Genomic DNA, 13,292 nt, shown 5'->3' with positions numbered 1-13,292 from the left:
TATTTTATTTGCTTTCAATCAATTGTTCGCGCAAATTAAATGCAATTATTGTGTAGGCACCAACTATATCACTAGTCAATAAAAATCATTTTAGCCAACCACTAAAGTCTGGCACTGACTAAACTAAACCTCCAATTGTCAGAATTTGTATATTCACTAAAACCTCATGTTTAATAATTAACACCATAATCAATTGAATTGTCAAAGGTTAAGCAAGACTACGAAGTTCCGAAGATATGTTGATTCACATACTACGACTAGGATTGATTATATTGCCTCACAGTCGAAGACTTTAACCGATTAGTTCTGGATCGGCCATTAGTCAAATTTTTTGAAAATCAATTACGTTGGACAAGTATTCTTATTAAAAATTGACTTCAGTGCTCTTATTTGTGCCACTTACACTTTGCTTCTTGGACAACTACCTACACATTTGATGACACTGTCAAAAAAAACAAATCAAATCTAAATTAAAGCCCCACGTGAAACGCATTCAAACTAATTTAACTTATCTAACCACATTGAACATATACTCTTATTGCACTAATTAACTTCAGACTTACACTCCGGATCTTAGATCAACTTGCCTACACATTTGATCATTCATTCTACATAAGACAAAGCGTGTATTTACAAATGAATAAAAATATTTTTTTTTTGCTTTAAAAAAAAAGAAAGTATTAAACTATATATTGTAACATGTTAAGCCATACATACATGTTGCATGACCTATTAAATTAAACTATATTATATATATTTTTCCAATCCTTAAACCACAATTTAATTTGTTTGTGTTACATATCATGCATTTCATTTCATTGCATGTTCATGGACAAGGAAACCCAGCCATTTCGGGAAACAACGTGAACTTCAAGTTACACGTCAAATTCCCACCACTTGCATCTTCTCCATCTCTCACCTCTGATTACGGATCTCCTGACGCTACCACCGACGCAATACACTAATTGATTGGATCACGACATGGCCGCCGCCGTCGCGCCGGCGGCGAACCGCTCCGACGAGGCCTTCCTGACCGCGGCGTCGTCGTAGTCCATCCCAGGCGACGCCGACGCCGCCGCGAGTTCCTTCTCGCAGACCTCCGGGATCGCCTCGAGCCGGCCGGACCGTAGAACCTCGCCGTCGCAATAGAGCCCCGCGTGCTGGTCGTGGGACCGGACTCGCGGGGCGCAAACACCGACCGGTTCAGCCGGAGCACGGACTGGACCAGCTTCTGGACCGACTTGGCGAGCCTGAACCGCTTCCGGCGGGATGACTGCGGCGGGGCCGTGCTGGCGGCGGCGGCGGCGTAGGAGGAGGATGAGGAGGAGTGCGGCATGGAGAGGCAGCGGGAGGAGGCGATGGCGGAGTCTAGGCGGAGCATGAAGGAGTTGAGCTCGAAGGAGTCGTAGAGGGAGCTGCCGCAGTCCCAGACCTGGCTTTTATTGATGTCCCTGCCCTCGGCGATCGCCATGTGAGAGAGATGTTGGTGCAGTGGATAAGGAGGAGGAGAGGAGAGGAATGAGCTTTGTGTTAAGGGAAGTGACGGAGGAGGCTTTACAGGTGGACGGAGGAAGGACGTAACGCGTTTGCGAGGTAAACGAACAGTCACGACCTCTCCACTCCCACCATTAAATACCAACGTCAATTCTAAGCACGACATTTATATCCATCATTCAATTAGTTTTTTTTTTATAAAAAAATTTATTCAAATCTGTTCATATTGATCTTCAAATCTGTTCATATTGATCTTCTCAACTAACATTCAATTCATTTACTATCCTAAAACTACTTCCTTTATAACATAAAGAGGATAGGTAAATTGATCGACCAATCTAACCCAATTATGTGAATTCAAGTGTTTTTCTAAGTTAGTTATGACAAATCAAATTTGCAGAAGAGAACAAGATTCGAATCTGATGAAGCCAAACAATACCCTTCTCCGTCGTGATCAACTATAATTTCTCAATTTATCTGACCACAAATGATCCTAAATAGACTGTGGGACCGCTAGATGGCGGATTCCATTTTACAGGAAAAAAAAGTGTCTTTCATATGGGAAATCTTCTTAGAGAATTCCTAACCCTCTTATAGTCTGAGACATAAAATGAGTAATTTTATGCAACAAAACCAAGTGAACTCTCAAACAGTCCTTAGTTTTATGGCCAAGCTAATGCAGGCTGTGCTACGTAAGGTCTTGTTCGTGCACAACACAATCATAAAAGAAATTGGATATTTGAAAGGCAGTTCCATACTAATTTTTGAAAGCATTTTCATCAGAGTTCGCATTCGTTATTTAATAGAAACGAAACGCCAGAGAAGAGAGTGATAACGGACACACCATGTTATTTTGCATATATATAAGCTACAGTATGGTATAGTAGACTAATATAGAGAGAGCATCAGGATAAGGAGACGGTCTTAAACCTCCAGCTCCCAGGTGTTTTAACCCATTGCATACTTCTGGGTCCAGCTCCTAGCGGTGGTCTCATACTTGTTTCGATCAGTTTTGTAGATGTGAGCAATCTCAGGAACCAATGGATCATCAGGGTTTGGGTCCGTCAAAAGCGAACAGATCGAAAGTAAAACCTATAGAAGGTCGAAAGTAACCGTCATGGACTTTGGAAGGAACAGACTTAATAGTAGAAGAAGATGAGAAATCAGATACCTTGGAAATAGTTAATGCAGGACTCCATTGCTCCTTCAAGATGTCCAGGCAAATGCTGCCGTTGCTGTTAATATTTGGGTGGTACACTTTGGTCCTGAATGCTACCTGCGAGAACCTCCCAAAGTTCAAATTATGCCACCTACAGGATCATGAATGTTTGACAAGAAAGCTAAAAAGAAAGCTATATACATCGAGCAATAACGGCAATAAGAACATGCAAGAGTTTTTTTTTTTTGTTTTTGAAAAATTAAAAAACATAAGGTAGAAAAATCAGCAATACAGGAGGACAGCTACATACAAGGAAGAAATTACTTTCAAGATACCTCAATCAAGAACCGAACCCATTTTACAAGTACACGCAACATACAAACTAGCAACTAGACTCTTATGAAATTTAAGCTCCAAATATGAGAATGGGATGTTGAAACAATGAGTTAAATTTCAAGTCATCAGAAACTAAAAGGAAATGAAGCGATATCATGCTCTTTTGAGTTTTGAGATCTAATTCCATAGAAGATGAGGCTGTTTCTTTCTAAAGTTAGTATAGGCTTTGTCTGCAGATAAGGGTAAATGCACTGTTTAATTTCTTCTCATCAATCACCTCATTAACAAAAACTCTTTGGAGCTCTATTGATCCAAAGTTTCTATCAGCACTACATGGAGGCTTTCCTCATTTAGTAAACAAATAAAAATTTCTAAGTCCGCAATCATCTTTCAATTTAGTATAATGATGAAAAATTCATTTTCCAAATCAAGTATTACAAACTAATTAGTTACATGAACATAAGGTGGAAGACTGGACCACCCACCTACTTGCAAATACAGGATCTATAAATTCTTGTACCTAGGTAAAATGGACAAACTGAAAAAAAAAATATTCATGAAGAGCTATGGTAGAAGGCCAAAGTAGCAACCACTTTATCTGTCGTCAATCTATGAAGAGCTAAAGAATTAAACAAATATGATACCAAGTAAAGAGGTCAAAGCAATTAGCCTAAGCAGTTAAACAATTGCTGATGCTCAAGGTACCTTGGGTGGTTTGAATGGATAGTCTGGAGGAAAATGGATGGTAACTAGAAATACACCTCCAGCATAAGGACTATCTGGAGGACCCATTATTGTTGCTTGCCAATGGAACATGTCTTCGGCAACAGGGCCTATTTCGACACAAAGTCAATCAAAATTATGTAAACACAAAATCATAATGGCAACAATTCATGTTGGACACTGCAAAGGAGATAGCAAAAACCGATTACAGAGCAAGATCAAGTTCTTTCTTTAAACAGCCACTGAAGCAAACTAGTGAGAAACTCTCATGTATGAAAATGAGCAATGCTAAGAAAAAGTTAAAATAAAGCATAGACATGATATGAAGCAAGCATCTAGGCTTTTCTTTACCAATACATCATTTAAACCCTAAGGTTGACACATAAGTCATGGTCGTCAAGATCCATATGCACAAAAAATTTTACTGAGCCTTTCAGATATATATCATGACTAGCACAGTCAATGATTTTTTAATTACGGGAAAGGTTAATCTCCAGTTATTTTTGCACATTTTGTTGCAACCAAAAGCATGTAGCCTCAATTTTTTAGTTGTCTAAGTTTGACAATGTTTGATGTAAAATTGGTCCAAACTGAACCGTCACTTTTTGATAAGTACATTCCAGTGTCACATATATTAGATATATTAACTGAAGAGATAAGATGCAGGTAACTGACCCCAAATACTTTGAGTCAACATGTCATGATGGCGATGACGACGACGGCATTACACATACAAGTTGGAAGGAAAAAGAAAATACTTTTGGAACAATAAGATTTAGATCAGTGTAAGGACACAACTCACGTCTAAGAAACTAAAAATGATGTTATATATTACAATCACCATAGATGGTCTTTGGTATAAGTGATTAGCAAAAACAACTCAATGACGACGACGACGACATTACACATATAACAAGATAAACTATAATTCCGTTCAATTATACATGTTAAATACTGGTATTATTATAGCAAATAACATATTTCATGTCACCATTTGACAAAGCTTTGAATTGTATTTCCTTTTAACTCCCTCCCAAGTAGACAAAGCCTTGTCAATTATTATCTTTATGTTCGAAGCTATGATCTAAACCTACAGAACTAATTTTGTTCCTAGATAGGATCTCAATACTAACAACCTTACCCCAATCAACTGACATGTGTAACATTGTCAAGACACGAGAAGCTTTCATCCATCAATAGTGAGGGTTCCAAAATGATATCCTCATTTCTCATCTAGATAGTGCGGTGAAGAAGAAATGTCAACATCCCCTCGCTTCCTCCTTGAGCTACAAGAGCAGGGCCCATATTTTCCATGTTGTCTTCCTCTTTGAGATAGAGCAAGGCTGCTTCTTTGAGGAGAAATTGAAGAACTTTAGAGACTGAAGCAACAAAACGATTCTCCAACATCCTCTTTACCACCAGATGGAAATGGACGGCAAATGATTCTTCGTTGACCTATTCAGGACATGTAAGTCAAGGTCAAGGTAAGTATTCCACCATTCTTAGTCCTTGTCCACCTCTTCTGTTTCTTCTTCTTCCCCTCCTTTGTTTCTTCCTGCTGTCTAGGAGCAAATCCCCAAAACCTTCCACAGGCATGCTAACCTCGATGATATTTTCCCATCTAGTACAAATAGATGTTTCATTCTTCATACACCTAGATCTATACACGTGTCAAAAGTATTTTATCACAAGCTTATACTTAGAAGTATTTTAACACAAAAAACTCAAAAGTACCAACCTTCCAATGAAGCAAATTGTAATTATGTCACAAGGATAACAATTTGTTAAACAACTAAATGAACACTGTGGGCAAATCTTCTAGCATCGAAAATTCCATAACCTTGAAGTAGAATATCTACTATGTATGATCACAATTCTTGCAGAACAAAGACCTCTAATTTTATTATATTAAATCTTTTGATATCTTTCTCCCATGAGTGAACTAGGTTTTTTTTGGTATCCATTCTCAAGCTTCTATTTCTTCCGTTAGGAGGGATTTGAGAAAAGATAGAATAGGAAGATGTGTTTCCAAAAAAAGAAGATACTGGTGAAGGAGAAGTTTTGAGAGTTCAACAAAATTGGAATGAGCAGGAACATCTATTGATGTACCAAATCGGCTAATGTTCCCAGGTTGATGCAATGCATTCCATAATGGTATATTGATCAGTCTGGTACAGATTGAAATAGGGGCAGTTAAGGAAACTTCACAACCAATGGTCACATCATGAAACTCTTTGAGTGGTAATTACTTGTTTTGAAACCTATCAATAGAGAAGATCATTAGATGAAGGCTCAGTAGATATGTCAAGGCCCGTTATTGTTTGGATAAAACTTGGAGTACAATTTGCATCCAACTAATAAGGTTTGGGAAAAATATGAAGCTATTATTTGGATGAGCTTGAAAATATACACAGTTATATATTTTAATTTATCCAATTTGAAAAACAAAAATCAACTTAACCAGAATCAGCCAAAATATATTTAATTAACCACAATTATATATTTTATTATTGCATACGATATATTGATGTCGCACATGCTTTCTTTTAAAGGAGATAATGAATATGCTTAAATTCATTTGAGTAGATATTTAAAAAAAAAAAGCAAAAAAATGTCCTCGTGTACTATCATTGTTTTTTTATTCCTTTGAACATATCTTGTAGTAGTTGATAAACTTAACATATGGATAGAGACATAGATATGATATTATGGTTGGGCTTTGAAAATAATATTAAGCACAATTTTGAGTTTATCCAATGAACAATAGAACAAGACAACAATATAGACCGAATCAAGCCTCTATAGTCTCAACAATTTGTCTCTACTTATTGAATGAGCACATCCTATAAATTCTAGAAGCCCATTTTCAAACCAGAGTAAGTAAACCAACAAATTCAATTGGTTCAGAGTCAGTTCAAGGTTTAATTAAAAATAGAGTTTAAAAGAAAAAGATGCTGGTTTGCAATAAAGATGAAAATAATAAACAGATTATACTGGAAAAAGGAAGAAACTAATAGAATGTGGATTGAAAAAGAAAACAAATGAATCATGTTACATATGTGAAAAGAAAATCAGGTCAGTAATAGAAAGGAAATTTCATCTAGGGTAACCCAAAAAAGCTAAATTTCAATTGAAATCATACAACAGAAACTATTAAAATGGGGTTCTCTATATTTTACTGACTCGAACATCTTATTGAGGAATGCACACTATTTGAAATACCAACTTTCCTAAGAGCTTTGTGTCCCAATAAGAAAAACCATAATGGTTAATAAGCTAAAATCTGAAAAAACGAATTAAAATTTTTGACCACAGTATATAAAATTTTTAACCAAGATAAAGAATAAACAAATAAAGGAAAAATGATTTAATTCTGAAACTTGAGTTAAACTAGTCAAGGGATGAGAGGCAAACTGCAACTTCCAGAATACAATTTGTGTCAAACTAGTCAAGGGTGAGACTAACAGCCAGACCTAAATTTCCAGAATATAACATAGGATTCTGCTGAGATTTTCTAGACAATCAACAAATCAGATATGAAGACATAAACCTTGAAAATAGATGGTGAATAATGTGCTCAAGTTAGCTTGCTGCTAAAATAGGAGATCAATGAAGGTAGCATTAAGGATTCCATGGATATCTGAAAAATCCTAACGACCATTTATAGGTTTGTAGCATATCTAGATGCAAGTTTCTCTGTTAAGTGAAGGTAGTAAGAACTAGGATCTCCACTTCTAGACATATATTAGTAGTTTGTGTAATATCTAGTAATCTTAAGGATCCTATTGTAGGAATACCCAGGATAAAGTAATCAAAAGCCTTTTCAGAATAAGGAGATAACACCCTCCATGTTTGACTTGAAATTCATTCACCCAATAAAATCAGATAAAGCAAGATGATTAATGACAACAAACAAATGGGAAAGAATATGCATGCAGGGAAAAGGGGGATAGAACCTCAGAAATGGAAGTCTTTGCATCTTGGGATGGAAAATAATAAGATATAAATGGGAAACATGAAAGTCAAACCCATAATATGGGAGAACCATTTGTCTTCAGCCAAAACACATATATTAATTGAAATGTGGATTGGACACTGACATTTTTAGTCATTCATCTCAAAAAAACTATAGTTAAGAATACTCACTGAAATGCAGTAAAATACACTGCCTCACTCATCGCTTACCAAAGAGAAAAGGGAATTTGTTGTTGAATTTGATTACAGAATAGATTGGAAAAAATAGTAAATGTTATGAATCATCTAAATATTAAGGAGTGACCGTTTAGAAAAGAATAGAACTCCTTTTTATAAGGACATGCCAACTAATATGAGATGCACAAAGGATTTCAACCAAGGTACCTGCACTGCAATTAGAGGGAGGATCCATAATAAGATCTTGTAGCTCCTTCATGATTCGAATTGTAGCCATTGCGGAGGACTTGGTTTAGTAACAATTGCAGATCAAAGCAATAATAAGAAGAGAGACACAGGTCTAGTGATGAAAAAAGAGGAAGAAAAGGTACAAAGACTTCTCATGCACAGTTTGAAAGGGGCAAAAGAAGAAAGTTTGTTACACAAACACCATGCCAAATTTTGCAAGGAGCATGTAGAGCACGTGTACCATAAAAATCAAAGATGCAAACAGATATAGAGACATTTGGAGTTCTAGACAACATGAGAAAGCAAAGGAATAGCACCTAATATGTGGAGCAAAGTTTTACATGTATACAAAAAAATGTAGTAACAATCTATTATTTTGATCCCTCTGATCAGACACCAAGAAACACAGCATGATATACATGATGTCCTGACATAATCTATGCATGCTATGTTAAATCTAAACAGAACGTATGGAATTATGACCCTTTTGTTAACCATTTCTCCTTTTCTCTTTAGGCATTTACAAGATAGTGAGCCAGACTTATGGCATGATATTGTCCATTATAGTGGAAACGCGAACTAATAGCAAACATCCCAAAAATAAATATCTGATCAATTCCGGATCATTCCCCGGAATCAAATAACGCTGAACAATTGTAAGTTGCAGCACCTATGATAATTCGAACGATAAAAAAAAAGATTAAAAAAGAAGTAAAAAGAAAGAACTTTTTCCTAATCCAGAGAACGTGGGACACAAAGAAACACCTTTACCACGAAACACAATTAAAACTTCCACTTCTGCAACGAGATCTCACGCAGAATCAACACCCCATACACGGGTATCTCAAACCCTGCACAACTTGTCTCAGTTCGAACCAAATGCAAGCTAGAAGCGAGATTTCCCCATACATCAGAGAGTTAATCTGCACATCTGGAATATCGTTAGATCAAAAGTACCTGCGCTGCATGAAGTAGGGGGATCCTTCTGCAGATCCTTCAGCTCCTTCAAGATCCGCTTGGACGCCATGTCAAAATCGCCGGACCGCTGCAATCAAACGCGCAATCGATCGGATCGCCGTAAGAAACGTAAAAGTTAATCAAAAAGCGCCCCAAATCGACACAAACAACGCACCTGCTCGAAATGTCCGATCGTCTCCTCCTCACTGAAACACGAGTCAACTGCGAACGCCGAGAAAGAGAGAGAGAGAAGGAACGAAAGGGGAAGGTCGATTATAAAATGCAATAAAGTAATAATTACATTAATAAAATTTAGCAATTTACTATAATAGAAACAGCGCAATTCTGCGAACCTTTATTTAGTTTTTTATTTTAAAATAGTTTTTATTTTTATAAATTTTGAAAAAAAATTATTTAGTGGCTGCTGTTGAATGATCACCTAACAAATATATTCGTCAATTGTCATGGCAAAGGGGAGATCAAAACAAAGATGGAGCTAATATTGTTAAATATTTAAAATACTTAAAACTTATATTTTACAAAAATAAGTTATATTAATAAAAATGTCTTTTTTAATAATTTAATAAATAATAAAAATAAATGGATCGTGATTCGTGCATGCTTTAAGCCGCTAGGACTCATTGGGCCTTAATTTAGCGAAGGCCCAATGAAAGGATGATTGGAATACTTATAATCATAATGATAAATTATATATTATCTTTTGTAAAAAAAAACATAATTTTATCGAATATTCTAGAGATCAACTTGTGTATAATTTTTACTTGATATTTATCTGAGAAAAAAGATCATTATCAATAGAGATTAATATTTTAAAGATCGATTTCTAAGTGTGCAATGTAAGCCAGATAATTAATATCTTTTTGTTAGAGAAGAAAATGGAAGACGAGGACAAAGGTAGATTATCACTGAAACAGTTCACGGGACGGTTCGGTCCAGAGAGGAGATACATAGAAAGGCTATGGCTATTGCATGCTCGTGACGAGTCGATTCACCATGCAGATTATTGCATTGAATCCAAAATGTACCCACATGCTCCCACCTCTAATAAGATAATTATATTCTAAATTTTTATTTTTTAAAAAATAAAAAATTATCTAGCATCAATGCAATTAATACGTTACGTGAATATAAATTATAGTTAAAATATTCATGCATGCATCATGCATGCATCAATGCATGGATGGCACCATGGCAGCGTCTGCTTCCTCTCGTACAGCTACAAAAACTAAGTGCAATAGTAGTTAGACGCTAGTTCTTCCGTTGAGATGGCCGGAGATCCCTCGCCGTCGCCTGTTCTTGAAGAGAGGACGACCAAGAAGACTTACGAACTTTCCGCTCACTCCATCTTCTACGCCAGGCCCGCCGCTGCCATCGACGCCCTGAAGCTGCTCGTCCTTGGGCCATGCTGCCCCTCCCCGCCGACACGCTACATCCTCCGCGATGTCTCCCTCACCGCCCGCCCCGGCGAGATCCTCGCCGTCGTCGGGCCCAGCGGCGCCGGGAAGTCCACCCTCCTCGATATCCTCGCCGCCTGCACTGCCCCCACTGCCGGTCATCTCCGTCTTAACTCCTCCCCTCTCCATTCTGCATCCTTCCGCCGCCTTTCTGCCCACGTCCCCCAGCATGATGCCTCCCTCCCGCTCCTCACCGTCGCTGAGACCTTCGCCTTCGCCGCCCGCCTTCTACTCCCCAGCCTCTCCTCCTCCGGCACCGCCACCGTCATCGCTTCCCTCCTCGCTGATCTACGCCTCTCACACCTCGCCCAGACCCGCCTCTCCGGAAACCTCTCCGGCGGCGAACGCCGCCGCGTCTCCATCGGCCTCAGCCTCCTCCGCGACCCCGCCGTGCTGCTCCTCGACGAACCCACCTCCGGCCTCGACAGCTCCTCTGCCCACCTGGTCCTCCAGTCGCTCCGCGGCGTTGCCGCCTCGCGCCGCACCACCGTCATCCTCTCCATCCACCAGCCCAGCGCCCGCCTTCTCTCCTCCATTGATTCCCTCCTCCTCCTCTCCAAGGGCTGCGTCATCCACCACGGTTCTCTCTCCGCCCTCGACCATTCCCTGCTCTCCTCCGGCTTCGCCGTGCCCGCGCAGCTCAACCCCCTCGAATACGCCATGGAGGTACTCGATGAAATGCCCCACCCGACCACCACCGCCATCACCACCCCGCGAGCCGCCTCCGCCAGGTTAAAGATCATCTCCAAGATTCCCAAAGAACAAGAAGAAGACAACGACATACCCGTGCATTATTCGAGTTCCCGCCTGCGAGAAATCGCCACCCTCTACGGCCGCTGCTGGAAATTGGTGTACCGCACGAAGCAGCTCCTCCTGGCGAACACGCTGGAAGCCCTAATCGTGGGCATCCTCCTCGGGACCATCTACATCGACTTGGGCTTCAACGACGAGGGCGTCGTGAAGCGGCTCGGCCTTTTCGCCTTCACCCTCACCTTCCTCCTCTCCACCACCACCGAAACCCTCCCAATCTTCGTAGGCGAGCGCCCGATCCTCCTCCGGGAGACCTCCTCCGGCCTCTACCGCCTCTCCTCCCACCTCGTCGCCGGCACCCTCGTCTTCCTGCCCTACCTCCTCGCGATCTCCCTCCTCTACGCCGCCGCGGTCTACTTCCTAGCCGGGCTCTGCGCCTCCTGGGCCGCCTTCGCCGACTTCGTGCTGGTCGTCTGGGCTCTCGTCCTCACCGCCAACTCCTTCGTGCTGTTCGTGAGCGCGATGGCGCCGGACTACATCGCGGGGACGTCGCTGGTGACTCTGTCGCTGGCGGGCTTCTTCCTCTTCTCCGGCTACTTCATCTCGAAGGAGAGCATGCCCAGCTACTGGGTGTTCGCGCACTACCTGTCGCCGTACAAGTACGGCCTGGACGCGCTCCTGGCGAACGAGTACAGCTGCCATGCGCGCCGCTGCTTCGGGCGGTCGGCCGCTGAGATGGGCGGCGCGTGCCTGGTGACCGGCAGCGACGTGTTGCAGCGCCGAGGCCTGAGCGGCAGCGAGGGGTGGGCCAACCTCCAGGTGTTGGCCGGCCTCTTTGTCTTCTACCGCGTCCTCTACTGGGCCGTTCTCTGCAGACGCGCGTCTTCTTCCTCTTAACTAGTAATTAATTTTCGGTGATTTGGATCATTAGATCCCATCGACGACGATCAATTGTGTGTAACCTATAATAATATGCTCACTGTTTGTAATAATTTCTTCGCTTTCATTCTCAAGTGCAATTCCGTTCGCTTCGCGTAGCTATCAATTATCCGCACTTGATTTTCTGGATAAAGCGGGAACATATCTATATAGTCAATTTCAGGGCATATTTTCGATCCATCGCCTTCCAACTTAACAAAATAATTGATAATAATTATTATTATTTAATTTAACGGCAAATAAATTAAATGTGTAAAGCCAGGACTGGAGGTTCATGAAAGCAATCTCCACCACGAGATTGGAGGTGGGGCCCGATGCTAGCGAAGGAACAAGAGCGAGGGGAAACTGGTGGCTGGGAAGAGTTCGGACGTTGCGGGCCCGATGCTGCTCGTCGTCTCGAAGTGGCAGCCGAGTTGGTGGTGGATATCAGTCATTGGAGTGAGTTCACGGGTTTTTGGGCGTTTCCGCCGCATGCACGTGATCTCCGCCTCCTACGACGTCCTCCTTCCTTCTCCTCCCTCTGCCATTCCAATGAGCCGTACAATGCCATGCTGCCCTGCATGAGCATCATTCCATTGCCAACTCAGCCACCACCATCGTCATTTAGAATAAGATCGGAGATCTGCTCCAGTAACTGGATCTTACTGTTAGAAAGTAGTTAATCTAATGAGCAAGGGAGGCGAACTCTTCCTCGTTCTAACAGGTGGCAACATGCGTCGAGCAGGCCTCTGTATTAGTAGATTGAAACTGTTTCATTAACAACAAATTATTATTGAATTGACAAGGATATTTAATTGGATAAATTTTTAGCAGAAGCTATTCTTTAGACACGGTAATACCATAAACGAGGCCATGACAAGACAAAGAATTCCTGTTAAGAAAGAAACCCGTTAATGCAGTACGAGGTCAAGACGAGGAAACCAAATTTTTTACCTTCACCTAAATGTGATGAGTTCAGGGACTTTCGTAGCTATCTTTTTAAACAAGAACTTGCTGCTGTTGTTCTGCTGCAGCTCTACACGCTCGTTCAATTACATGGCTGGAGGCTGGAACTAAGAAAATATTATCTTAGTTCAACT

The 13,292-nt window shown here is 40.7% G+C and overlaps 2 protein-coding genes and 1 pseudogene across 2 annotated transcripts; 1 reads left to right on the top strand and 2 right to left on the bottom strand.

The window, feature by feature from the left end:
• Window positions 1–768: 768 nt before the first annotated feature.
• LOC141819309 (uncharacterized) lies at window positions 769–1,513 on the bottom strand (annotated as a pseudogene).
• Window positions 1,514–2,230: 717 nt separating this feature from the next.
• On the bottom strand, window positions 2,231–9,324 carry LOC141819311 (ubiquitin-conjugating enzyme E2 10-like). Its single transcript, XM_074706648.1, has 5 exons — window positions 9,225–9,324; window positions 9,050–9,137; window positions 3,695–3,822; window positions 2,666–2,770; window positions 2,231–2,586 (listed from the first exon to the last, which is right to left on the bottom strand). The coding sequence occupies exons 2-5, from the start codon at window positions 9,117–9,119 to the stop codon at window positions 2,443–2,445; spliced, it is 447 nt and encodes a 148-aa protein (XP_074562749.1). The 5' UTR covers window positions 9,120–9,137; window positions 9,225–9,324; the 3' UTR covers window positions 2,231–2,442.
• Window positions 9,325–10,320: 996 nt separating this feature from the next.
• LOC141819308 (ABC transporter G family member 4) lies at window positions 10,321–12,171 on the top strand. Its single transcript, XM_074706646.1, has one exon. The coding sequence runs from the start codon at window positions 10,336–10,338 to the stop codon at window positions 12,169–12,171; it is 1,836 nt and encodes a 611-aa protein (XP_074562747.1). The 5' UTR covers window positions 10,321–10,335.
• The last annotated feature ends 1,121 nt before the right edge of the window (window positions 12,172–13,292 follow it).

The sequence above is a fragment of the Curcuma longa genome, unplaced genomic scaffold, assembly GCF_044706935.1.
Source record: "Curcuma longa cultivar G26 ecotype Majalengka, Jawa Barat unplaced genomic scaffold, ITB_CL_G26_1.1 contig_28581, whole genome shotgun sequence".
Lineage (NCBI taxonomy): Eukaryota > Viridiplantae > Streptophyta > Magnoliopsida > Zingiberales > Zingiberaceae > Curcuma > Curcuma longa.
The sequence above is the reverse complement of the archived record's forward strand: the minus strand, read 5'-3'. Positions and strand labels throughout refer to the sequence as shown.

Coding starts and splice junctions, on each gene's coding strand:
- LOC141819311 (XM_074706648.1), bottom strand. CDS start 9,119: ATGGCGTCCAAGCGGATCTTGAAGGAGCTGAAGGATCTGCAGAAGGAT. Junction 3,823..9,049: donor CCCTACTTCATGCAGCGCAG/GTACTTTTGATC, acceptor GTGTCGAAATAG/GCCCTGTTGCCGAAGACATG. Junction 2,771..3,694: donor ATCCATTCAAACCACCCAAG/GTACCTTGAGCA, acceptor AGGTTCTCGCAG/GTAGCATTCAGGACCAAAGT.
- LOC141819308 (XM_074706646.1), top strand. CDS start 10,336: ATGGCCGGAGATCCCTCGCCGTCGCCTGTTCTTGAAGAGAGGACGACC.